General features: G+C 41.9%; 1 protein-coding gene across 2 annotated transcripts in view; it reads left to right on the top strand.

The window, feature by feature from the left end:
* Positions 1 to 27,321, top strand: part of RFX1 (regulatory factor X1) — a 183,939-nt gene that overhangs the window by 135,933 nt on the left and 20,685 nt on the right. For both annotated transcript variants that reach the window (XM_053718169.1, XM_053718170.1), the window contains 8 exons: positions 3,261 to 3,573; positions 3,692 to 3,873; positions 16,923 to 17,042; positions 17,180 to 17,298; positions 17,404 to 17,522; positions 17,614 to 17,714; positions 18,500 to 18,651; positions 18,907 to 19,004. In XM_053718169.1, coding sequence (XP_053574144.1) covers positions 3,261 to 3,573; positions 3,692 to 3,873; positions 16,923 to 17,042; positions 17,180 to 17,298; positions 17,404 to 17,522; positions 17,614 to 17,714; positions 18,500 to 18,651; positions 18,907 to 19,004 — 1,204 coding nt within the window. The remainder of the gene's footprint in view (positions 1 to 3,260; positions 3,574 to 3,691; positions 3,874 to 16,922; positions 17,043 to 17,179; positions 17,299 to 17,403; positions 17,523 to 17,613; positions 17,715 to 18,499; positions 18,652 to 18,906; positions 19,005 to 27,321) is intronic.

Below are 27,321 nucleotides of genomic sequence, written 5' to 3'. Positions count from 1 at the left end.
TCCTGAGGTTTGCATTCCTTGACCAGCACTTCCAGTTCATTGCCCTTCCGTTTGGCCTAGCTACTGCTCCAAGAATCTTTACGAAGGTTCTGGGGGCTCTTCTAGCCGTTGCCAGAACTCAGGGTATTGCAGTAGCCCCATACTTGGACGATATTCTGTTGCAAGCACCATCTTTTTGTCTTGCAGAAGAATTCTCTGAGTCCCTTTCTCAGTCTTCTTCGATCACATGGATGGAAGATAAACTTTGAAAAGAGTTCTCTTATCCCAAGTACCAAGGTGGAATTCCTGGGTACTGTCCATATCCATGAGGATATTTCTAACAGACCAGAGACGTTTCAAGCTAACTTCGGCATGTCATGCCTTCCAGACCTCCTTGAGTCCTTCTGTGGCTCACTGTATGGAGGTGATTCGTTTCATGGTGTCCTGCATGGACATCATTACTTTTGCCAGGTTCCGTCTCAGACCTTTACAACTGTGCATGCTGAGGCAGTGGAACGGCGATCATTCAGATCTGTCTCAACAGATTGTATTAGACAGCCGGTCAAGAGAATTGCTCTCTTGGTGGCTCTGTCCAGATCATCTGTCCCGAGGGTCATGCTTCTTAAGACCATCCTGGTAGATAGATTGTGACTACGGACGCAAGCCTATCCGGATGGGGAGCTGTTTGGGGTGCCAGGAAGGCACAGGGGTTGTGGACTTAGGAGAAGTCCTCCCTCCCGATCAATATTTTGGAACTACGGGCAATTTTCAAGGCCTTGAAGGCTTGGCCACTTCTGGGTTTGTCCCAGTTTATCAGATTCCATATCTTGGTGGCTTACATCAACCATCAGGGGGGAACGAGAAGTTCCTTGGCGATGAAGTATCTCAGATTCTGGAGTGGGCGGAGGCCCACAGCTGTTCGCTGTCAGCGATCCACATTCCGGGTGTGGACAACTGGGAGGCAGATTTTCTCAGCAGGCAATACTTCGATCCAGTGGAATGGTCTCTCCATCCCGAGGTGTTTGCGGAGATATGCAGCAAGTGGGGAACGCCGGAGAAAGATCTCATGGCGTCCCGTCGCAATACCAAGTTACCCAGGTACGGGTTGTGGTTGAGGGATCCCCAAGCGGATCTAATAGATGCACTAGCAGTGCCCTGGAGGTTCAAACTCTATCTATCTTTTTCCTCCATTTCCGCTTCTTCCTTGAGTGGTGGCCCGCATCAGGCAGGAGCTGGTATCAGTGATCCTGATTGCTCCATTGTGGCCGCGAAGGACATGGTTCGTGGATCTAGTGGGGATGTCCTCATCTCCGTGGAAGTTACCTTGTCGCAGAGACCTGCTGATACAAGGTCCATTTGTTCATCAAAATCTAGATTCTCTAAGGCTGACTGCGTGGAGATTGAACGCTTAGTCTTAGCCAAGAGAAGTTTCTCTGAGAGTGTCATTGATACTCTTATTCAAGCTTGTAAACCAGTTACTCGGCATATCTACCACAAGTTGTGGAGAACCTACTTATTCTGGTGTGAAGAGCGTGTTTTTTTCCTGGCACAGAGTTAAGGTTGCCAGGATCTTATCTTTTCTCCAGGATGGGCTGGAAAAGGGCCTTTCTGCTAGTTCCCTGAGGGGACAGATTTTGGCCCTGTCGGTTTTATTGCACAAGAGACTGGCTGAGCTTCCAGACGTGCAGTCCTTTGTTAAGGCTCTGATTAGGATCAGACCTGTGTTTAGATCTGGGGCTCCGCCTTGGAGCCTAAATCTTGTTCTTTGGGTTTTGCAACAGGTTCCGTTTGAGCCTCTGCATTCCATTGACATTAAATTGTTATCTTGGAAGGTTCTCTCTTTATTGGCTTTCTGAGATCTCTGCTTTGCAATGTGAGCCCACTTATCTGATTTTTCATGCAGATAAGGCTGTTTTACGTACTAAATTAGGTTTCCTTCCTAAGGTTGTGTCAGATAACATCAATCAGGTGATTGTGATTCCTTCCTTGTGTCCTAATCCTTCTTCATCAAAGGAACGCTTACTTCACAATTTGGATGTGGTTCGCGCCTTCAAATTCTATCTTCAGGCTACTAAGGAGTTAAGACAATCTTCCTCTTTGTTTGTTGTCTATTCAGGGAAGCGTAAGAGGCAGAAGGCTACTTCGACTTCCCTATCTTTTAGGTTAAGGAGTGTCATCCGCTTAGCTTACGAGACAGCGGGAAATCGTCCTCCTGAGAGCAGTAGCTTCCTCTTGGGCCTTTAAGAATGAGGCCTCTATGGATCAGATTTGTAAGGCGGCTACCTGGTCCTCCTTACATACGTTATTCATTCAGTGTCCTCTGGAGCTTGGGTATAGTTTTCCCAACAGTAAGGATGAATCCGTGGACTCTCCCTATCTTGGGAAGGAAAACATAATTTATGCTTACCAGATAAATTTCTTTCCTTCCGGATAGGGAGAGTCCACGGTCCCCGCCCGTTTTTTCTTGTCTATGTGCGGTCCCCTATTATCTATTTTATTCTTCTGGCACCATTTATACCCTAATGTTTCTCCTACCTTTCCTTGTTCCCTCGGCAGAATGACTGGGGTAATGAGGATGTCGGAGGGATATTTAAGCCTTTGGCTGGGGTGTCTTTGCCTCCTCCTGGTAGCTAGGTGTTGTATTTTCCAACAGTAAGGAATGACGCCGGGGACTCTCCCTATCCGGAAGGAAAGGAATTTATCTGGTAAGCATAAATTTATGTTATTACCCCTTCCCTAGTTTTGCATAACCAACACAGTTATATTAATACACTTTTTACCTCTGTGGTTACCTTTTATCTAAGCCTCTGCAGACTTCCCTCTTATTTCAGTTCTTTTGACAGACTTGCACTTTAGCCAATCAGTGCTGACCACGTGCGTGAGCACAGTGTTATCTATATGACACACATGAACTAACACCCTCTAGTGGTGAAAAACTGTCAAAATGCCCTGAGCTAAGAGACGACCTTCAAGGGCTTAGAAATTAGCATATGAACCTCCTAAATTTAGCTTTTAACTAAGAATACCAAGAGAACAAACCAAAATTGGTGATAAAAGTAAATTGGAAAGTTGTTTAAAATTACATGCCCTATCTGAATCATGAAAGTTTATTTTGGACTAGACTGTCCCTTTAATAATTGCATTCATGTTTTTGAAGTGTTATGGTTTCATAACATTCTACAGTGTGTGCATTTATCTGTGTTGATATAGATGTACTTATTATTATTAATATTATTAGTTATGTTAATGCTGGGTGTATATTTTTGTTTCTGTCTATGCAGCCGCTCTGGTTCTTACCCCTTCTCTGAGACCCCTCTTTACAGCCAAGCCACTGGATCCACTTATTATGAATCTCAAACAGCCACAGGACAGGTCAGCTCTCCTACTTCATCTCCTACTGTTGCCAGCAGCCCCTCTGTTCCGATGTATGTGTCTGGGGGACAGATCCTGACCAATGCCACACCTGCTACAGCTTCTGGTGGTGGAGGAAGTGGAACTGGTACCGGAACAGGGACTTATGTCATCCAAGGAGGATTCATCATGGGCAGTCCAACTCAGTCCTATTCTCACACCACACGTGCATCTCCCGCCACGGTGAGTCAGACAAGTTTCCAAGTTTATCTGTTACATGCTTCAAGGTGGCTTCTCTTGCACATATTGTAGTAGAGTATTTGTCATAGCTGTTTGATTAAATGTCTCTGTCCTACACCAGGTGCAATGGCTGTTGGATAATTATGAGACTGCAGAAGGAGTCAGCCTTCCACGTAGCACTCTTTACTGCCACTATTTGTTGCATACACAGGAACATAAGTTAGAACCTGTCAATGCTGCTTCCTTTGGAAAACTGATCCGCTCTGTGTTTATGGGGCTTCGAACCCGCCGACTAGGCACTAGGTATGTACACAATGAACAGATGCTATTGGATCTATTACAATCTATTAGATTAGTTGTGTGAAGTGTCTGGCATGGCTTTTTTCAAATTCAAGGCCCTTCCAATCCCTTAGAAAATAACAATAAACATTTATTGTGGGGTTTTCCAGGGGCTTTGCACAGTGCTAACTCCAGCAGTACATTGCACTGAGATTGCAGTATCCCAGTCTATCAGAAAATGCTTTTTAAAGGGACAGTCTACTTACTTGATTTTTTCTTATTGTTTAAAAAGATATATAACGCATTTACTACCTATTCCCCAGCTTTGCACAACCAACATTGTTATATTAATATACTTTATTATCTCTAAATGTCTGCCTGTTTCTAAGCCCCAGCAGGCCGCATCTTATCTCAGTGCATTTTATTAGCTTTTCGCAGCCAGACAGTGCTAGTTCATGTGTGCCAGCCGTATAGATAACAGTAATTAGCTAAAATGCAATTTTGTAAAAATCACTGAGATAAGGGGGCGGTCTGCAGAGGCTTAGATACAAGGTAAGCATATAGGTAAAATGTATATTAATATAACAGTGTTGGTTATGCAAAACTAGGACTGTTTTTTTTTTCCTTTTGCCAGTGTATTTTTGGCATTGAAAATTAAATTAAAAGCTTTTCTTTCCATAAAGCAGGGAGAGTCCACAACTTCATTCCTTACTGTTTGGAAATACAACTGGCCACCAGGAGGAGGCAAAGACTATCCCTCCCAATTCCCCTATCCCCCAGTCATTCTTTGCCTTTCGTCACTAGAGGAGGATGACAGAGAAGTGTCAGAAGATTCGGATAGTCCTTAAATGGGTATGTTCCCTTCAAGAAAAGACTGGAGTTTTAAGTAATCATATAAACCTCTCAGTGAGAGTATTGATGAAGGTTAGGGTCTGGAGATGCAGGGAAAGTTTTTCTGCGAAACGATCCAGACTGTCTATGTAACAGCTCCTGGGCAAGCAGTGTTAACAAGTTACATTGCTTGCCTTTTTACACTCAGGTCCCTGTCAGAACACTGCTGCAAGGCTGTCACACTTGAGAGGCTGTATTTGTTCCACAGCATAGATCCGGGAGGGTAAGTCTGCTTTATTTTACTATTTAGCAGGGACTCCTATTATTAGGGTCGCAGTGTTACTCCTCATAACCTTAATAGGATTAAGGGTTAATAGCTCCTTTAATCAGAGATTAATTTGGAACAGTTTGGGGATATATGTACTGCTTTGTATTGGCAATGGAACAGGCAGGTTTCCTTTCGTTTTTTGTGAGTTGCGCAGCTTCTAATAGCTTTGCACGCTTTTTCTCATAGCAGAGGAGGTCCCTTCTTGCGCACCACGTAATCGGGTGCGGCTCATTTGTTTTACTTGCGATCCTGCTGCAGGAACTCTAGCAATCATACGGAGAGCTTTCTATAATTGTCTGGGTCCAGTACCCCAACCATTGTGGATTATAAAGGTGCCTCTTTTTATTAATAAAACAAGTCCCAGAGAAATTGTTGTTTAAATCTGTTTTCTTACTGTGGGATTGCATCTCCAGCAATGGGGAACTCTTATAATACATTCAAAGGTTCTGCACCTTCTATTCTTAATAATAATACCTGTTTATACAGTGAGGAGGCAGTGGTTTGTCCACCTGTTTAATTTTGTTCCAATTGCCTGGTTACCTTACTAAAGTCTAAGAAGGGAGCTAAATCTGCTAACCCCCCTAGCATAATTAGTCCCTCTGAGCCATCAACCTCTCAGGATTCTGTGGTCCGGGAGATGCCTACCCTATCTCCTCAAACCGCTTCACATGCAGTTCCCCCTCAGCATGCCTAATTCTCCATCTGGAGGGGCGGGCTATTTGCCTGCGGACTTTACCACGCAGTTACAATCTGCTGTTTCTGTGGCCCTTAGTGCCTTACCTATCTCTGGGAAATGTAAGAGAAAGTTTAAACATAGTTCTACTGAATTAGATTCAGCTAATTTCCAATTGGATTTAGCCAGTATGTCTCATTTGTCCGAGGATGAGTTAATCTCTATAGCATCAGAGGATGACTTCATTTACTAAACCCCCTCCTTCCGAGGAGCCCTCCTTCAGATTTAAGATTGAGCATCTTTTTTACTAAAGGAGGTTCTGTCTACTTTAGAGGTTCCGGAAGCAAAACTGCCTGAAGAACCTAAGATTCCTAAGTTAGACAGGGTTTATGAGGACAGAAAGGCCCCACAAACTTTTCCTGTCCCAGTTCGCTTGGCAATTATTATCAGTAGTGAATGGGAAAGAGTTGGAACTCCTTATACCCCTTTGTCAACTTTTAAGAAGGTATTCCCCGACCCTGATTCTCAGCTGGAATTGTGGGGTTCCATCCTTAAGGTGGATGGTGCCATTTCGACGCTAGCCAAGCGTAACACTATTCCTCTGGAAGATAGGTCTTCCTTTAGGGAACCTATGGACAAGAAGTTGGAAAGTGTTACAGTACCAACAGGATACCAAGGTTAATACCAGATGAACAATGTCCTGCATAGGGAATCAGCTATTCACAACCAAGCCAGTTTTCAGGTTTAAAACAGAATGATATTTATTAAAAGGCTATGCCTAGTATTTATGCAGGTCTGAACCCCCCCCCCCCCCCAGATGGGGGTTGAAAGGCTGTTGTACATTACATGGAGGGAACAAGCCCTTTGACATGATACAATAGGATTATATTACTTAAACACTTCAACCACAAGACACTCTTGGCCCTTCTTATCACTTAGGCGTTTTCTCTCTGGAGGTGATCAAACAATAGAATGCTTAGCACTAATTAGATTATAGCTGGAGCCAGCAACTCTGTCTTTGGAAATTAGTTTCTTAGCTAAACACAATTAACTCCTTCAGTCCTGACAGAAGGGTCTGTCACATATCTCCCCCGTTGTGGAACACTCCGGCAGACCCGGCTTGACCCTTTGGCGGGTCAACCTGGGGATGATCGGACTAGGAGGTGGTAGGCATGTCAGTTTGCCAGGACAATCCATCTGTATTCCCGTTATGAAAGAGAATTCCTGTCCATACAAAGAAGGGTTCAACTTCCTCAGTGCCCAGACTAGGGCTAAACAGTCCTTCAAAATCCCATCAGCTTCTTTACGAGTTTTCTGTACCTGCTCTTTATAGGTATCCACAATCCCTTCATACTGACATAGGGTGCCCTTGAGTTGCTGCACCTCACTATGAGCCAGCGTCAGCTTCTCCTCAAGTGTCGCTAAGTTTGTCTTTAAGGTTTCATGTCCCACTCTCAAGCTGGTGTTTTCTGCAGTCTGTCGGTGCAGCTTGTCTAGCAGAGATTCACGTTCTAAACGTGCTTTTTCCTCTGCGCTCCTCTTCTCCTTCATCAGCGCATTGTAACGGGACCTCCACATATCAATAGCGGATAGAGATTTACTGAGCTCAGCGTCCTGGGGCTTAGCAGCAGGTGGGTCAGTCTCTGCTGCACGGATCTGGGCATGGGTAGTCACAGAGTTAACATCAGCGGGACCCATAGGAGCGTAGGCAGAAACAAGGGGGGCCAAGTCATTTCCAAGAAGAACATCAGCAGGTAAGTCCTTCTTGACCCCCACATTCACAGGTCTAGCGCCCACTCCCCAATCCAAATGTACCCTGGCAACAGGTAGGCTGAACACATCGCCCCTTGCTACCCTCACAGCCACAGTGTCTCCAGTGTACTGTTTCTCAGACACCAAGTTCTTTTGAAGCAAGGTCATGGTAGCACCAGTATCCCGTAGACCACTGACCTTCTTCCCATTCACTTTAACCAGTTGCCGGTTATTCCGGTGGGCAGCTTGCACAAGGTCTGCCTCATGTAGGATGCTCCAGCATTCTTGCGCCTCTACGTAGCGGGCCGCAGGCTGAGGATTACGTGGGATTCCGCCGGCAGGTCTTCTCCAGGACTGCGCTTGGTTCGCTGCGTTTAGGGGACACTCTGGTCTTTTGTGCCCTAGTTGCTTACATCCAAAGCATCGAATCGGTTGTGAGTAGCCCCGCAAATTGAACAGGGCTCTCTGAGGGTAGTTCGTGGCCGGAGGCCGTGTGGTATAGCGGTGCGCCGGGGTTTGGTAACTGGCAGCTGCTGGGGTGACTGGGGGTCTGTACTCCACTCTAGCAGGGGGCTTAGTGGTAGCAGTGTCCAGTTTGCGGGCATCCGTATACTCATCTGCCAAGCGAGCCGCTTCCTGCAGGGTGGAGGGTTTACGGTCCCGAACCCACTCTCGAACTCCTGCGGGTAACTTGTCGAAGCAATGTTCCAACAGGAATAGCTGCAGCACCTCTTCCCCAGATACGGCTTGGCACCCCGCTATCCAGTGAGCTGCTGTGCGGTGCACCTTACATGCCCACTCAAGGTAGGAATCTCCAGCTACTTTAACAGTGTCTCTGAACCGCCTCCGGTATGCCTCCGGTGTAACCGCATACCTGGAGAGCAGAGCCTCTTTTACAGTATTATAATCGCTGACTTCCTCATCTGGAATGGCCCGAAAAGCCTCTCTGGCCCGGCCGGATAATTTTCCAGATAATATCGTGACCCAGTCCTCTGCGGGTACCTTGTGTAGTGCACATTGCCTCTCAAAATCCGCAAGGTACCTATCAATCTCTCCTTCTGTTTCCAGGAAGTTTTTAAAAGCTGCAAAATTTACTTTTCTCTTTTCCATCTTAGTCAGTATTGTAATAATCCCCCTCTTCCTGAGGTTACTGGCTTGTGTAGTTGCTCTTCTGGGCGATAAGGTTCATTCCGTCGCTGCCACCAATGTTACAGTACCAACAGGATACCAAGGTTAATACCAGATGAACAATGTCCTGCATAGGGAATCAGCTATTCACAACCAAGCCAGTTTTCAGGTTTAAAACAGAATGATATTTATTAAAAGGCTATGCCTAGTATTTATGCAGGTCTGAACCCCCCCCCAGATGGGGGTTGAAAGGCTGTTGTACATTACATGGAGGGAACAAGCCCTTTGACATGATACAATAGGATTATATTACTTAAACACTTCAACCACAAGACACTCTTGGCCCTTCTTATCACTTAGGCGTTTTCTCTCTGGAGGTGATCAAACAATAGAATGCTTAGCACTAATTAGATTATAGCTGGAGCCAGCAACTCTGTCTTTGGAAATTAGTTTCTTAGCTAAACACAATTAACTCCTTCAGTCCTGACAGAAGGGTCTGTCACAGAAAGTTACCTGAGAAGAATGTTCCAACACACTAGATTTTTATTTCAACCGGCGGTGGTTGCCGCTGTGGCTGCCACCAACTGGTGTGACTTTCTGTCAGAACTTATCGAGGTGTAATCTCCCCTCAAGGATTTTCAGGAGAGGATTAAGGCCTTATGAATAGCTAACTCCTTTATCTGTGATGTGAATATGCAGTTATATACGCCTGAACGCAAAGGCTTGAGACTTTGTGGTCCTAGTTCGCAGGGCTCTCTGGTTGAAATCTTGATTTGCGGTTATGGTTTCTAAATCCAGACTCCTTTCCTTACCCTTCAAGGGGAAGATTTTATTTGGTCCAGGCCTGGACTCTATCATTTCTACTGTTACCGGAGGGAAAGGTGCTTTCCTTCTACAGGATAAGAAGAACAGACCTAAGGTACGGCAGTCTTTTAATTTTCGTTCCTTTCGTTCGGACAAGTCCCAGAGAACTCAATCGTCCTCCAAGCCTGAGCAACCCAAGAGTACCTGGAAACCTGCTCAGTCCTGGAATAAGTCCAAGCAGACTAAGAAGCCTGCAGGTAACAAATCTGCATGCAGGGACGGCCCCTGATCTGGGATCAGATCAAGTAGGGGGCAGACTGTCGTTTTTCTCAGACGCCTGGTTTCAGGATGTTCAGAACCCTTGGGTACTGGAGGTTGTATCTCAAGAGTACAGGATAGGATTCAAATCTCATCTGCCCAAGACCAGAGTCTACAAGACCAGAGAAGAGGACAGCCTTTTTAGATTGCGTAAGGGATCTATCCTCCTTAGGAGTAATAGTCCCGGTACCTGCATCAGAAAGAGGTCTGGGGTTTCTTTTAAAACCACTTTGTGGTTCCCAAAAAAGAGCGAACATTTTGTCCAATTCTGGACTTGAAGTGCCAAAACAAATTTCTAAGTGTCCCCTCCTTCAATGGAAACGATCAGATCGATCCTTCCCCTGGTTCAGGAAGGACAATTTATGACTACCATTGATCTGAAGGATGCATACCTGCATGTTCCAATCCACAAGGATCATTTTCAGTTCCTAAGGTTTTCTTTTCTGGATCAGCACTTCCAGTTCATAGCACTTCCGTTTGGCTTAGCTACTGCACCCAGGATATTTACAAAGGTTCTGGGTGCTCACATGGCTGTAGCCAGATCCCTAGGAATTGCAGTAGCGCCATACCTGGACAATATCTTGGTACAGGAACCATCTTTTTCGTCTGGCAAAGGATCACTCAGAATTTCTTTTGAGTCTTCTTCGGTCTCATGGATGGAAGATAAACTTGGAAAGAGTTCTCTTACCCCAAATACCAGGGTGAACTTCCTGGGTACGATTATAGACTCTGTATCGATGAGGATCTTTCTAACAGGAAAATTTACAAAATTGTTAGTTAAAGGAACTAAACAAAAAAGATACTATATAAGCACTCAAAAAACAGACCCCCTGATTAATCTGAATAGAATGAGAAACACACACATTAAAATTTAAATCTTTATTAGAATTATTTAAAAACTGGGAATTTTTAAAACTAAAATGCTGGCAGAATATTCCCGTTAAAAAACCGAATAAGTCTGATTATAGCCTCATAAGGTTAGAATCAAATGGGTAGGATTACTGGACTATCTGGTTCTGTGTGGTTGAGTTCAAGAGTTCAGAATAATAACACTATCCAACTACATTTATGGTCACGTGCTAATAGAGGTTCAACTAATGCATTAACATTAATGTTAAGCACATAGATAGTGTGATCAATATAGTAACTGTCATATAACAATCAATTCCATGTACGAATTAATGTTAAAGACTGATTGTAAGTATGATAGAACAGCAATTTGTATAGAGTGTAGTTATTACTTGTATTTATTACTTATATAAACTCAGGTGTTCAGTGATGGTGATTTGTCTCAGTAAGTCATCACAAATATTATATCTTGCCAAATACGTTATTAGTAGCTCTCTAATATGAAATCCATATAAACGCATGGGTAAAATAGTGAGTCTAACAGATCAGAGACTTCGCAAGCTGACATCAGCGTGCCTTGCCCTCCAGGCCACCTCAAGATCTTCGGGGGCCCAATGCATGCTGAGACAATGGAACTGCAATCATTCAGATTTGTCCCAACAGATCGTATTGGACAGCCTGTTGAGAGATTCGCTCTCTTGGTGGCTTTGTTAAGATCACCTGTCTCAAGGCACGTGCTTCTTGAGACCGTCCTGGGAGATTGTGACTACGGACGCCAGCCTTTCAGGCTGGGGAGCAGTCTGGGGTGCCAGGAAAGCACAAGGTTTGTGGACTCAGGAGGAGTCCACTCTTCCAATCAATATTTTGGAACTGAGGGCAATCTTCAATGCGCTGAAGACTTGGCCCCAGCTGAGTGTGTCCCAGTTTATCAGATTCCAATCAGCCAATATAACTGCGGTCGCCTACATCAACCTCAGCAGACAATCTTTTCACCCGGGGAAATGGTCACTCCACCCCAAGGTGTTTGCAGAGATTTGCAGCAGATGGAGGATGCCGGAGATAGATCTCATGGCCTCTCGTCTCAATGCCAAACTACCCTGGTACGGGTCGAGAGCAAGGCATCCTCAAGCAGAGTTAATAGATGCTCTAGCGGTTCCATGGAGGTTCAGACTCATATACCTCTTTCCTCCATTGCCTCTTCTCCCTCGTGCAGTGGCCCGCATCAAGCAGGAGCAAGCATCTGTGATTCTAATTGCTCCATCCTGGCCGCGAAGGACCTGGTTAGCGGATCTGGTGAGAATTTCCTCTTCTCCTCCGTGGAGGTTACCTTGTCGCAGGGACCTGCTGATACAGGGTCCCTTCCTTAATCAAAATCTAGATTCTCTGAGGCTGACTGCATGGAGATTGAACGCTTAGTCTTAGCCAGGATAGGTTTCTCTGATAGTGTCATAGATACTTTGATTCAAGCTCGTAATCCGGTTACTCGGCACATCTACCATGCACTGGTGTGAGGAACGTGGTTTTTCTTAACATAAGGTCAAGGTTGCCAGAATTTTATCTTTTCTCCAAGTTGGATTGGAGAAGGGTCTATCGTCCAGCTCCCTGAAGGGACAGATATTGGCCTTGTTGGTGTTGCTGCACAAAAAATTAGCTGAGCTTCCGGATGTGCAGTCCTTTGTTAAGGCTCTGACTAGGATCAGACCTGTGTTTAGAGTCTCAACCTTGTTCTTTGTGACTTGCAGCAGGCTCCGTTTTTGCCCATGCATGCTGTTGACATTAAACTGTTATCTTGGAAAGTTTTGTTTCCATTAGCCATTGCCTCTGCTCGCAGAGTCTCGGAGATTTCGGCTTTACAGTGTGACCCACCTTACCTTGTTTTTCATGCCGATAAGGCGGTTTTACGTACTAAGTTAGGTTTCCTTCCTAAGGTGGTGTCAGATTGTACCTTTAATCAAGAGATTGTTGTTCCTTCCTTGTGTCCCAATCCTTCATGTGGTTCGTGCTATGAAGTTTTACCTTCAGGCTACTAAGGAGTTCAGATAATCTTCATCTTTGTTTGTTGTTTATATGGGTAGACGTAGGGAGCAGAAGGCCACTACATCTTCCTTGTCTTTCTGGTTGAGGAGTGTCATCCGCTTGGTTTATGAGAAAGCGGGACAGCAGCCTTCTGAGAGGATTACGGCTCATTCTGCTAGAGCAGTTGCTTCTTCCTGGGCTTTTAAGAATGAAGCCTCTATGGATCAGGGGCCCGATCCGATATGCAGCATCGCCCGCAAAAGCCGGCGACGCAGAAATTTGCGCTGGTTTGGTATCAGATATACGGCGTAACCTAGAAGTTACGCTCGTATATTTCTGCCTTCGCCCGTAGTTTTTTGGGCCATAGGCAGGTATACCAAACCAGCGCAGTTTGGTATCCAATATACAGCGTAAGGACTTACGTGGCGAAAATTGAGAAATCTTTCTGCATTTTCACCTTGCCACAAAATGCAGCCGTAGTAAGCCTTACGCTGTGTATTGGAGCCCCGTAACTCCCTAAACTACCTGCTAAATAAAACCTAACACCTAACGAATGCGCAATGTCTATCTACCTGTCAACCGCGATCCCCCGCCGCAATCCCTAATAAAGTATTTAACCCCTAAACCGCCGCTCCCGGACCCTGCCGCCACCTACATTAAAAGTATAACCCCCTAATGTGATCCCCCTACACCGACGCCAGCTACATTACATACCCCCTAAAGTGAGCTCCTACCCCGCCGCCATCTACCTTACCTACCCCCTAAAGTCAGCCCCTTACACCGCCGCCATCTACCTTACCTACCCCCTAAAGTGAGCTCCTACCCCGCCGCCATCTACCTTACCTAGCCCCTTACACCGCCGCCATATATTTTATAAATATTAACCCCTAATTTAATCCCCCTACACCACCTCCAGCTATATTAACTATATTAACCCTAATTATATTAGGGTTAATATAGTTAATATAGTTATTATATTATATATATTAACTATATTAACCCTAATTATATTAGGGTTAATATAGTTAATATCGTTATTATATTATATATATATATATATATATTAAGTATAATAACCCTATCTAACTCTAACATCCCTAACTAAATTCTTATTATAATAGATTTAATTAATATTAATATTATTAATTAAAATATTCCTATTTAAATCTAAATACTTACCTATAAAATAAACCCTAAGATAGCTACAATGTAATTAATTATTACATTGTTGCTATTTTAGGGTTTATATTTATTTTACAGGTAACTTGGTATTTATTTTAACTAGGTACAATAGCTATTAAATAGTTAATAACTATTTAATAGCTACCTAGTTAAAATAATTACCAATTTACCTGTGAAATAAATCCTAACCTAAGTTACAAATACACCTACACTATCAATAAATTAAATAAACTACAAATATCTAAACTAAAATACAATAAAATAAACTAAACTAAATTACAAAAAAAAAAAACACTAAATTACAAAAAATAAAAAAAATATTACAAGATTTTTATGCTAATTACACTTATTCTAAGCCCCCTAATAAAATAATAAAGCCCCCCAAAATAAAAAAATGTCCCTACCCTATTCTAAATTAAAAAAGTTCACAGCTCTTTTACCTTACCAGCCCTTAAAAGGGACATGCCTTTAAATGAATGAGGTACCTTTAAATTACGTCATCCAAGATGGATTGAACTTGAATCTGATTGGCTGATTCAATCAGCCAATCAGATTTTTCTACCTTAATTCCTTTTGGCTGATAGAATCCTATCAGCCAATCGGAATTCGACGGACGCCATCTTGGAAGAAAGAAGATTGAAGATGCCGCTTTGCTTGAAGACATCGCCGGATGGAAGAAGACTTCACTGCCGCTTGATTGAAGACATCGCCCGGATGGAAGAAGACTTCTTTGCCGCTTGATTGAAGACATCGCCGGATGGAAGAAGACTTCTCTGCCGCTTGATTGGACATCGCCCGGATCGGATGAAGAGTTCTGCCCAGCTGGGTGAAGACAAGGTAGGGAGATCTTCAGGGGGGTAGTGTTAGGTTTTTTTAAAGGGGGTTTGGGTGGGTTTAGAATAGGGGTATGTGGGTGGTGGGTTGTAATGTTGTGGGGTGGTATTGTGTTTTTTTTACAGGCAAAAGAGCTGTTTTCTTTGGGGCATGCCCCGCAAAAGGCCCTTTTAAGGGCTGGTAATGTAAAAGAGCTGTGAACTTTTTTAATTTGGAATAGGGTAGGGAAATTTTTTTATTTTGGGGGGCTTTATTATTTTATTAGGCGGCTTAGAATAGGTGTAATTAGCTTAAAAATCTTGTAATATTTTTTTTATTTTTTGTAATTTAGTGTTTGGTTTTTTTTGTAATTTAGTTTAGTTTAGTTTATTGTATTTTAGTTTAGATATTTGTAGTTTATTTAATTTATTGATAGTGTACGTGTATTTGTAACTTAGGTTAGGATTTATTCTACAGGTAAATTGGTAATTATTTTAACTAGGTAGCTATTAAATAGTTATTAACTATTTAATAGCTATTGTACCTAGTTAAAATAAATACCAAGTTACCTGTAAAATAAATATAAACCCTAAAATAGCTACAATGTAATTATTAATTACATTGTAGCTATCTTAGGGTTTATTTTTATAGGTAAGTATTTAGATTTAAATAGGAATATTTTAATTAATAATATTAATATTAATTAAATCTATTTTAATAAGAATCTAGTTAGGGATGTTAGAGTTAGATAGGGTTATTATACTTAATATATATATAATATAATTACGATATTAACTATATTTACCCTAATATAATTAGGGTTAATATAGTTAATATATATAATAACTATATTAACCCTAATATAATTAGGGTTAATATAGTTAATATAGCTGGCGGCGGTGTAGGGGGATTAAATTAGGGGTTAATATTTATAAAATAGATGGCGGCGGTGTAAGGGGCTCACTTTAGGGGGTAAGTAAGGTAGATGGCAGCGGGGTAGGAGCTCACTTTAGGGGGTAGGTAAGGTAGATGGTCGCGGGGTAGGGGCTCACTTTAGGGGGTAGGTAAGGTAGATGGCGGCGGGGTAGGGGCTCACTTTAGGGGGTAGGTAAGGTATATGGCGGCGGGGTAGGGGCTCACATTAGGGGGTTATAGATTTAATATAGCTGGCGGCGGGGTCCGGGAGAGGCGGTTTAGGGGTTAATAATTTTTTTATTGTTAGGATAGTGAGGGGGGATAGCGGATAGAGGGTTAGACGTGTCGGGCTATGTTTGGGAGGCGTGTTAGACAGTACGGGAGATTTAATAACTTTAGTCAGGTTTTGTAGGCGCCGGCAGTTTCTAAAGTGTCGTAAGTCACTGGCGACTCCAGAAATTTGTGCTTACGCAGATTTCTGGACATCGCTGGTTTGTCAGACTTACGGCACTTTAGCCTCTGACGGTGCCGTATATGGGATAGCTCGAGTTGCGAGCTGAAACTACGGGCGGCGGGGGTTCCCCCGCTTGCGCCGCAAACTACGATCTTTATCGGATCGCGCCCCAGATTTGTAAGGCGGCTACCTGGTCCTCCTTACATGCCTTTTCTAAATTTTACAAATTTGATGTGTTTGGTTCGGCTGGAGCAGCTTTTGGGAGAAAGGTTTTACAGGCTGTGGTGCCCTCAGATTAGGGTCCGCCTTTTTCTTGTTCCCTCCCTTTATTTCTTCACTGTCCTCTGGAGCTTGGGTATTGTTTTCCCAACAGTAAGGAATGAAGTTGTGGACACTCACTGCCTTATGGAAAGAAAACATAATTTATGCTTACCAGATAAATTCCTTTCTTTCCTGGCAGGAAGAGTCCACGACCCCGCCTGTAAGACTTTTTTTGGGCGGCTCCCTTTTTGGTTTTTCTTCTGGCACCTTTATACCCTGATGTTTCTCTTACTTTTCCTCGTTCCCTCGGCCGAATGACTGTGGGACGGTGGAAGTGGGAGGGATATTTAAGCCTTTGGCTGGGGTGTCTTTGCCTCCTCCTGGTGGCCAGGTGTTGTATTTCCCAACAGTAAGGAATGAAGTTGTGGACTCTCTTTGCCAAGAAAGAAAGGAATTTATCTGGTTAGCATACATTTTGTTTTTTTTACAGTTGTTTTCACTGTTTAACAAAACTTTCTTGTTTATATTGCATATAGAATCATTAGCTAATTAGTGAGAGTTTACTAATTCAAACAGCAGCTCATCTAAAAAAATTAAATAGCTTAGAAAAAAAAAGCTAAGAATCACTGGTTGGACACTTCTGGTGGATTGGAATTGAGACTTTTGGCTGGCACACAGCATACAATGTGTAGTATTTAAAGGGTTTATCTGGGGACAAACATTGTAAGCTGTTCTATTGTTCTTATAAGGGGGAACTCCAAATATCACTATTATGGACTAAGAATTAAAGCCAGTTCTCCTCTCCTTCGCTTGATGGAAGACCAGCAGCACCTTGCCATGCGCCAGCAGCCTTTCTCCCAGAAACAAAGGTACCTAAACACCTATCGCCATTTAGTAATTTTTATTTTATATCTGTCATTACTAATTTATTGCTACGTGCTTTGTTCACAAACTGCTTTATTTTTCTATGATCTTCCTTATACTCTGCCTTTCTTCTGCATTATAGACTAAAGCCAATTCAGAAGATGGAAGGAATGAGTAATGGCGTTGGGGGTACCCAGCAGCAACAACCTGGAGGCCTGTCTGACATTAGCTCCCAGGTGCAGCAGTATCAACAGTTCTTGGGTATGATGGAGAAATTTTAGCATCTTGCTGGTGTGGTGTCTTAGTGTTTTGATTGCAAACCATACTCCCCTCACTAAACTCATACACCTCCTTTTATACCTACAGATGCTTCTCGCACTCTTCCAGAGTTTGCAGAAATAGATTTACATGGAAAACCGCTACCTGATGGAGTCACTCTTGCCAATGTCAAGGCCTTTCAGCTGTTGTACCGTGAACATTGCGAGGTATCGCTCTCGGCTTTAAACATTATTCCTTAGCTTTTGTTTAAAAAGAATGACCTGTCACCTTTGACCTGTTAACTCCTCCCCATCACAGGCAATAGTTGATGTTGTGGTGAATCTGCAGTTTACCCTTGTAGAGACTCTGTGGAAAACATTCTGGAGGTTCAATCAGACACAACACAGTGACACAACAGTGTGAGTAACAAAGCTCAACAATTATCTCTACATTGTCTCTGTCTCACTGCATAACTTTTAAAGGGACACTAAACCCACATTTTTTTCTTTCATGATACAGATAGAGCAGGCAATTTTAAGCAACTTTCTAATTTACTCCTATTATCAATTTTTCTTTGTTCTCTTGCTATCTTTATTTAAAAAGCAGGAATGTGATGCATAGGAGCCGTCCCGTTTTTGGTTGAGAACCTGGGTTATGCTTGCTTATTGGTGGCTAAATGTCATCCACCAATAAGCAAGCGCTATCCATGGTGCTGAACCTGGTGCTTTTTAAATAAAGATAGCAAGAGAACTAAGAAAAATTGATAATAGGAGTAAATTAGAAAGTTGCTTAAAATTTCACACTCTATCGGAATCATTAAATAAAAAATGTGGGTTTAGTGTCCCTTTAATGCTTTTTTATTTTTCCTCTTTGTGTTGTCCACCTATTCCACCTTCCCTTGCTGTATATGTCAACCTCCTTCAGTCTATCCCACTGGTATTCAAACCTGTTCTCAGGCCTCCCCAACAGGTCAGGTTTTCAGGATTTCCTTTGTTGAGAGCAGGTAAAATAACCATGGTTACTAATCAGCTAATCATTTCACCTGTGCTCTATTTCAGATATCCTCAAAATGTGGCCTGTTAGGGAGGTCTGAGGACAGGTTTGAAAACCAGTGGTCTAGCTTGTCCTTCCTTTCTTCTCCGTCCTTTATGTATGTAGCTTCTTAGTCTTTTCCCGATCATATCTTCCCTTTCTGTCTCAGCAGTGATGAGGAGGCAGAAAAACGCCTTCCCAAGGACTGTCTGGTGCTTCTCTCCAAGTATGAGCCTCTGCTCAAATGGTGTCGAGACTGTGACCATGTCCTGTATCAGGGTCTGGTGGAGACACTCATACCAGATGTTCTACGCCCCATCCCCAGTGAGTGCTACTTTGTATAACACTTTGCACAATAACAAACTCAAAACTGACCTGCACTGTAAAATCTACCCCTCCCCACTAAGTAAAACTTCACTGGACTATAGAATTATAATATATTTCTTACTCCTGCTTTCTGATGTTTGTTCTCACTTCTGCTGAGTAACCTTCTGCTTTTCAAAGCTGACATTTGAACTCACAGACATTTTGACCTCCTAACCACACAGACTGTACCACTCCTCATCACTGTTCTCCTAGGTGCCCTGACACAAGCCATACGCAACTTTGCAAAGAGTCTGGAGAACTGGTTAACCAGCGCTATGATGAACATACCAGAGGAGATGGTGCGAGTAAAGGTGAGGATGGCACAGTCTGCATGGAGTACTATTTTATCTATAAGTACATTCTTAAAGTGAAGACAATAATTACTTTACTTTTTAGGATAGGGGGTAGTATATATAAATAAACTGCTCTACCAAATGGAGCAATTTATTTTATTTTTTTACTTACTTTTTTGTCCCTTTAGTTTTGCTTTTGTGTGGAAATATTGAGGAGTCAGCATTCTCATAATTTTAATGTATTCATGCCACCACTGGTTCACCAATTATACCTAACCATATAGGTTTGTTTTTAAAGTGTTCCCACTTTCTAAAGCGACAGTAAAATGAAAATTAAACGTTTATGATTCAGATAGAGCATGCAATTTTAAACAACTTTCTAATTACTTTTATTATCAAATTTGCTTTGTTCTCTTGGTATCCTTTGTGAAGAGTATACCTAGGTAGGCTCAGGAGCAACAGTGAACTGCTGGGAGCTAGCTGGTTAATGGTGGTTGGGTAAGTATGCCTCTTGTCATTGGCTCACCCAGTGTATTTACTTAGCTCTCAGAAGTGCATTGCTGCTCCTCAGCCTACCTAGTTATGCGTTTAAAAAAGTATAACAAAAGAATAAGCATATTTGATAATCAAAGTAAACCAGAAAGTAGTTTGAAATTGCATGCTCGATCTGGATCAAAAAAGTTTAATTTCTTTCATAAGGTGGTGAGAGTCCACGAGCCATTAATCCTCGCATTCAACTCCTGGCCACTAGGTGGATGCAAAGATTCCCAAAATTTCAAAGAGCACTTAATCCCTCCCACCTCTCTGGTATGCTAGTCGTATCTTTGTCTCTAGAGGAGAAAGGTGAAGAATTGAGATGCTTCAGATTCTTTGTTGAGAGGGCTCCTCAGACCGATTTGAGTCCCAGCTTCCCCCTCAGAAAGCTGTTACTGAGAGACAGAGGGGATAGTGACACAAATATTCCCAGTGAGTAGTTAATCATAATCCTTCCACAGGTGTCGCCGGTACTGGTCCCTTAGCCTCCTTGTGTTGGATCATTGATATAATCCAGAATTGAATCCTCTGCTGTAATGTGCTCAGATCTGATAAACAATTACTTTCAGATTAAGACACTTAACACCTCAGATCCGATTATCAGGAGTCAGTTGCTTATCAGGATACTCCTCTTTTATGTTCAAGCTTAAACATCTTTGCACTCTTCTAAAGGAGGTTTTATGTACTTTAGGGTTACAAGACCCTAAGCCTTCTGAGCAAAAATCCATCAAACATTAAATCTTCTGTTAAAGCTCCAGAGCTTTTTTCTGTTCCAGAGACAATTACTGAGATAATTACCGAAGAGTGGTCTAAGCCTGGTCTTGCTTTTAATCCATTCTCAGCGTTCAAGAACATTCTAGTATAGAGCTTTGGGAAACCATACCAAAGGTAGATGGTGCAATTTTCATTTTAACAAAACTACTCTTCGTTTAGAGGATAGTACATCTTTTAAAGACCCTATGGATAGAATAGATTAGAGTCTTTTCACAGAAGAGAATTTTTAGAAGTGGGTTACATGTTCAAACCAACTATCAGTATTGCTTGTGTTTCAGCAGCTACTATTATCTATGATACTATTGTTGACATAATTAGAATTAATGCAAAAAATATGGCCTTATCAGTTTTGACCACAAGAGCTTTATGGCTAAAGTCTTGGTCAGCTGTTTCAAAGTCTATACTTTTTATCTCTTCCTTTTCAAGGAAAAAGTTTGTTTGGGCCTTGTCTAGATTCCATAATATCTACTGTGACTGGAGGTAAAGGAGCTTTTCCCCCTCAGGACAAGAAGTCTAAGGGAAAGAGCACAGCTACTAGTCACTTTAATTCCTTTTGTCAATCTAGGAACCAAAGGTCCTCCTTCTGTTCACAAAAACAGGATTCTTCCAGATCTGCCTGAAAGTCCAACCCCAGTTGAAATAAGGCCAAACAGTAAAGAAAAAAAGCCTTCTCCCTCTACAAAGTCAAAATGAAGGGGCGGCCCCCAATCCAGATTTATTTCTGGTATGGGTCAGACTACGCCTTTTTTTAGAAGGCCTGATCTCAGTCTTATGTCCCATGTTCCAAAGGACCCTGTAGAGGCTCAAGCCTTTTTCCAATGTGTTCAGGATCTAGAACCTATGGGAGTGAGTGATAGTTTCCAGTTCCTATATCCGAACAAGCTTACCTTCATATTCCTATGCACAAATACCATCACCAGTTCCTGTGTTTTGTATACCAGAACAAATATTTCAGTTTATTGCTCTACCTTTTGGATTCCACAACAAAGCAATCTCTAGCCTGGTGGATATATTCCTTTCTCTAGGAGCATCCATTGTCTGTCCAACTTGGACAATAATCTCGACAGATGCAAGTCTCTCAGGATGGGGTACAGTATGGGGGTCCAAGAAAGCACAAGGAGTTTGGTCTCCTCAGGAGGCGGGGTTAATAATAAATAACCTGACACTCCGTGATATCTTCAGGACCCTTCAGAGATGGCCTCTTCTAAAAGAAGTGACTTATCTGTGTTTTCTGTCAGACAATGTCACATCAATGGCCTATATCAATCATCAAGGGGGAACTTGCAGTTCCCTAGCGATGAAGAAGGTTTCTCAAATTTTGTAACTTGGGCAGAGAACAATCTCTGTACAATTTCTGTAATTCATATTCCAGGTCTGAACAACTGCAGATTATCTCAGTCGCCAATCCCTTCATCCTGGGGAATGGTCTCTACATCTGGAAGTTTTCAAGCAGATTTTAGATCACTAAGGTCTACCAGAGATAGACCTGATGGCTTCTCGCTTGAGCAAAAACATATTTTGCAAGATCTAGTGATCCACAGGCAGAGTAGATGCTCTAGCAGCTCTTTGGTCTTTTTGTCTTGTTTACATATTTCCTCCAACTGTTCTGCTGCCAAGAGTGAGAGCTTGGAGATTGAATGCCTAATTTAAAACAAAGAGGCTTTTCTGATGCTGTAGTTGAAACCTTAATAGGGCCCCTACATAATTTCGATATAGTGAGAGCATTTAAATTCTACTTACAAACTACAAAGGATTTCAGACAATAAGTTTATTAATTTCTCGGGTACTTTAGCTTCTTGGCTAAAACTCTTGATTCACAACAGGGCTGGTCAAACCAGCCCTGGAAATTTGAATAAACTGGCCCTGCCCCCTCTATCCCAATCTTCAATCTCCCCTGCAACGTAAGGACACCTCCCTGCAGCTGTTTCCCAAAGGCAATAGCCTCCGCTCCTTCACCTGCTCACACTGTGTTGGTTTACCTAATGGAGCGGCCGTGTCCGCATCTGCAGCTGAGCATCCGGGCCTGATTCACAAGGCTTACTTGGAGGCGGGAAAGTCTCCTCTGAAACCAGTTACAGCCCATTCTACTAATTTAGTTTCCACTTCTTGTACTTTAAAAAATGATGCTTACATTTGCAAGGCAGCAACATGGTCAGCCTTACATACCTTTACTAAATTGTACCACGTTGATGTTTTTGCTTCTTCTGAAGCGGCTTTTGCTAGGAAAGTCCTCCAGGCAGTAGTGTCTGGAAATGAGGTGCCTGCCTTGCAAAAAACAATGTTGTCCTGCCCAAATTACTCATGGACTCCACAGCTTGGGTAATAGTTCCCAGGAGTAATGGTTCATGGACTCTCACCACCTTATAAAAGAAAACAAAATGTATGCATACCTGATGATAAATTCATTTTTTTTCATGGTGGTGAGAGTCAATCAATAAGACCTACACATTTTCACATTTTTTTTGTAATTTTGTTTCTAGCGGCAGTTCTAATTTGTACTTAATTTTGTCCTGCTTTGCCCTTTCCTACCTTTCTACTTTTACCTTGCTTGGCTATACATAAGACTAGTATACCAGAGAGGTTGGCTGGATTAAGTGCTCTTGGAGTTTTGGGAATCTTTGCCTCCTCCTAGTGGCCAGGAGTTGAATCTCAGGAGTAATGGCTTGTGGACTCTCACCACCATGAAATAAATTAATTTATCAGGTAAGCATCAATTTTGTTTTTGACTGTCTCTTTAACTCTAAATTGTTCCACAACATTTTTTTCTTGATTTTGAGCCGCTTAAACGTTAATGGTACTTGACTGTGGATTTAATGGTATTGCAACATGGTTCTATTAAACAAGTGCATATGTTGTTATATGGTACTTCCTCTGGGCCACTATCTACCTCTGCACCTATACCTCCATATAGGTAACTTTGATACTGACCAACTAGTACTGAATAGGACATCAATATAATTGACACATCCTTAGAGCCACAGCTCCTAAGATTGTGGCTTCTAAAACACGACTGGTTCTTCAGATTTATATCTGATTCTCTGTCCTTGTAATAAATACAAATTTCTCACATTTATTGTTACAACACATCAGAAAGGAATGATTCTAGACCATTGGGTTAATGGTAAGCAATCTACTTTGAGATAGTTGAAAAACCCTCATCCTCCCAACCATTTCTGTCTCTCTTTTTTCTTGATAAAGTTGGTTTTGCCTGGAGCTGTGATAATTTCACTTTCTCTTACTATGGGTGAACTCCTATTAAGTTATTTGAATCTCTGTGACAGCTATTCATTTAAAATGCAAGCGTTCTACCATGTCTCCTTTTGCCTCAGTGCTTAAAGAAACATAGGACACGTACAGGAGCAGGATGATTATTGCAGCAATCTTTATGCTACAGGGGTATGAATTATCCTTATATTCCATCTTTCACACTTTGCAGTTAGATCTTCTTCACCGCTCATTGGTATCTGAATTGTATGACTCTCAAACTGACGTATGGTTACTAGCAGAACATCTCGAGGGGATTGTGTACAGTCCAGAAGACCAAGCATCACTTTACTTCAGTAGAACTGGACCTCATATTTTTTACTAAACTCTAGGGCCTAGATTTGGAGTTTGGCGTTAGCCGTGAAAACCAGCGTTAGAGGCTCCTAACGCTGGTTTTAGGCTACCTCCGGTATTTGGAGTCACTCAAAATAAGGTCTAACGCTCACTTTTCAGCCGCGACTTTTCCATACCGCAGATCCCCTTACGTAAATTGCGTATCCTATCTTTTCAATGGGATTTTTCTAACTCCGGTATTTAGAGTCTTGTCTGAAGTGAGCGTTAGACATCTAACGACAAAACTCCAGCCGCAGGAAAAAAGTCAGTAGTTAAGAGCTTTCTGGGCTAACGCCGGTTTATAAAGCTCATAACTACTGTACTCTAAAGTACACTAACACCCATAAACTACCTATGTACCCCTAAACCGAGGTCCCCCCACATCGCCGACACTCTATTAAATTTTTTAACCCCTAATCTGCCGACCGCCACCTACGTTATACTTATGTACCCCTAATCTGCTGCCCCTAACACCGCCGACCCCTATATTATATTTATTAACCCCTAATCTGCCCCCCACAACGTCGCCGCCAGCTACCTACACTAAATAACCCCTAATCTGCCGACCGCAAAGCACCGCCACCTACGTTATCCTTATGTACCCCTAATCTGCTGCCCCTAACACCGCCGACCCCTATATTATATTTATTAACCCCTAATCTGCCCCCCTCAACGTCGCCTCCACCTGCCTACACTTATTAACCCCTAATCTGCCGAGCGGACCGCACCGCTACTATAATAAAGTTATTAACCCCTAATCCGCCTCACTAACCCTATAATAAATAGTATTAACCCCTAATCTGCCCTCCCTAACATCGCCGACACCTAACTTCAATTATTAACCCCTAATCTGCCGACTGGAGCTCACCGCTATTCTAATAAATGTATTAACCCCTAAAGCTAAGTCTAACCCTAACACTAACACCCCCCTAAATTAAATATAATTTACATCTAACGAAATTAATTATCTCTTATTAAATAAATTATTCCTATTTAAAGCTAAATACTTACCTGTAAAATAAATCCTAATATAGCTACAATATAAATTATAATTATATTATAGCTATTTTAGGATTAATATTTATTTTACAGGCAACTTTGTAATTATTTTAACCATGTACAATAGCTATTAAATAGTTAAGAACTATTTAATAGTTACCTAGTTAAAATAATTACAAAATTACCTGTAAAATAAATCCTAACCTAAGTTACAATTAAACCTAACACTATACTATCATTAAATTAATTAAATAAAATACCTACAATTACCTACAATTAAACCTAACACTACACTATCAATAAATAAATTAAATACAATTCCTACAAATAACTACAATGAAATAAACTAACTAAAGTACAAAAAATAAAAAAGAACTAAGTTACAAAAAATAAAAAAATATTTACAAACATAAGAAAAATATTACAACAATTTTAAACTAATTACACCTACTCTAAGCCCCCTAATAAAATAACAAAGACCCGCAAAATAAAAAATGCCCTACCCTATTCTAAATTACTAAAGTTCAAAGCTCTTTTACCTTACCAGCCCTGAACAGGGCCCTTTGCGGGGCATGCCCCAAGAAGTTCATCTCTTTTGCCTGTAAAAAAAAACATACAATACCCCCCCCAACATTACAACCCACCACCCACATACCCCTAATCTAACCCAAACCCCCCTTAAATAAACCTAACACTAAGCCCCTGAAGATCATCCTACCTTGTCTTCACCTCACCAGGTATCACCGATCCGTCCTGGCTCCAAAATCTTCATCCAACCCAAGCGGGGGCTGGTGATCCATCATCCGGTGGCTGAAGAGGTCCAGAAGAGGCTCCAAAGTCTTCATCCTATCTGGGAAGAAGAGGCGATCCGGACCGGCAACCATCTTGATCCAAGCGGCATCTTCTATCTTCATCCGATGACGACCGGCTCCATCCTGAAGACCTCCACCGCGGACCCATCTTCTTCCGGCGACGTCCAACTGAAGAATGACGGTTCCTTTATGGGACGTCATCCAAGATGGCGTCCCTCGAATTCCGATTGGCTGATAAAATTCTATCAGCCAATCGGAATTAAGGTAGGAATATTCTGATTGGCTGATGGAATCAGCCAATCAGAATCAAATTCAATCCGATTGGCTGATCCAATCAGCCAATCAGATTGAGCTCGCTTTCTATTGGCTGATCGGAACAGCCAATAGAATGCGAGCTCAATCTGATTGGCTGATTGGATCAGCCAATCGGATTGAACTTAATTCTGATTGGCTGATTCCATCAGCCAATCAGAATATTCCTACCTTAATTCCGATTGGCTGATAGAATCCTATCAGCCAATCAGAATTCGAGGGACGCCATCTTGGATGACGTCATTTAAAGGAACCGTCATTCGTCGTTCAGGATGGATGTTCCGCGTCGGAGGTCTTCAGGATCCTGCCGCTCCGCTCCGGATGGATGACCATAGAAGATCCCGCTTGGATGAAGACTTCAATCGGATGGAAGACCTCTTCTGCCCCGCTTGGATGAAGACTTCAGCCGGATCATGGACCTCTTCAGCCCCCCGCTTGGGCTTGGATCAGGACATCGGAGGAGCTCTTCTGGATCGATCGGTGAACCTGGTATGGTGAAGATAAGGTAGGAAGATCTTCAGGGGCTTAGTGTTAGGTTTATTTAAGGGGGGTTTGGGTTAGATTAGGGGTATGTGGGTGGTGGGTTGTAATGTTGGGGGGGGGGTATTGTATGTTTTTTTTTACAGGCAAAAGTGCTGAACTACTTGGGGCATGCCCCGCAAAGGGCCCTGTTCAGGGCTGGTAAGGTAAAAGAGCTTTGAACTTTAGTAATTTAGAATAGGGTAGGGCATTTTTTTATTTTGGGGGGCTTTGTTATTTTATTAGGGGGCTTAGAGTAGGTGTAATTAGTTTAAAATTGTTGTAATATTTTTCTTATGTTTGTAAATATTTTTTTATTTTTTGTAACTTAGTTCTTTTTTATTTTTTGTACTTTAGATAGTTTATTTCATTGTAGTTATTTGTAGGTATTGTATTTAATTTATTTATTGATAGCGTAGTGTTAGGTTTAATTGTAGATAATTATAGGTATTTTATTTAATTTATTGATAGTGTAGTGTTAGGTTTAATTGTAACTTAGGTTAGGATTTATTTTACAGGTAATTTTGTAATTATTTTAACTATTTTAGCTATTAAATAGTTCTTAACTATTTAATAGCTATTGTACCTGGTTAAAATAAATACAAAGTTACCTGTAAAATAAATATTAATCCTAAAATAGCTATAATATAATTATAATTTATATTGTAGCTATATTAGGATTTATTTTACAGGTAAGTATTTAGCTTTAAATAGGAATAATTTATTTAATAAGAGTTAATTAATTTCGTTAGATTAAAATTATATTTAATTTAGGGGGGTGTTAGTGT

This window comes from Bombina bombina, chromosome 6 (assembly GCF_027579735.1).
Source record: "Bombina bombina isolate aBomBom1 chromosome 6, aBomBom1.pri, whole genome shotgun sequence".
In the NCBI taxonomy this organism is placed as follows: domain Eukaryota; kingdom Metazoa; phylum Chordata; class Amphibia; order Anura; family Bombinatoridae; genus Bombina; species Bombina bombina.
This window is presented reverse-complemented; position numbering and strand designations above follow the sequence as displayed.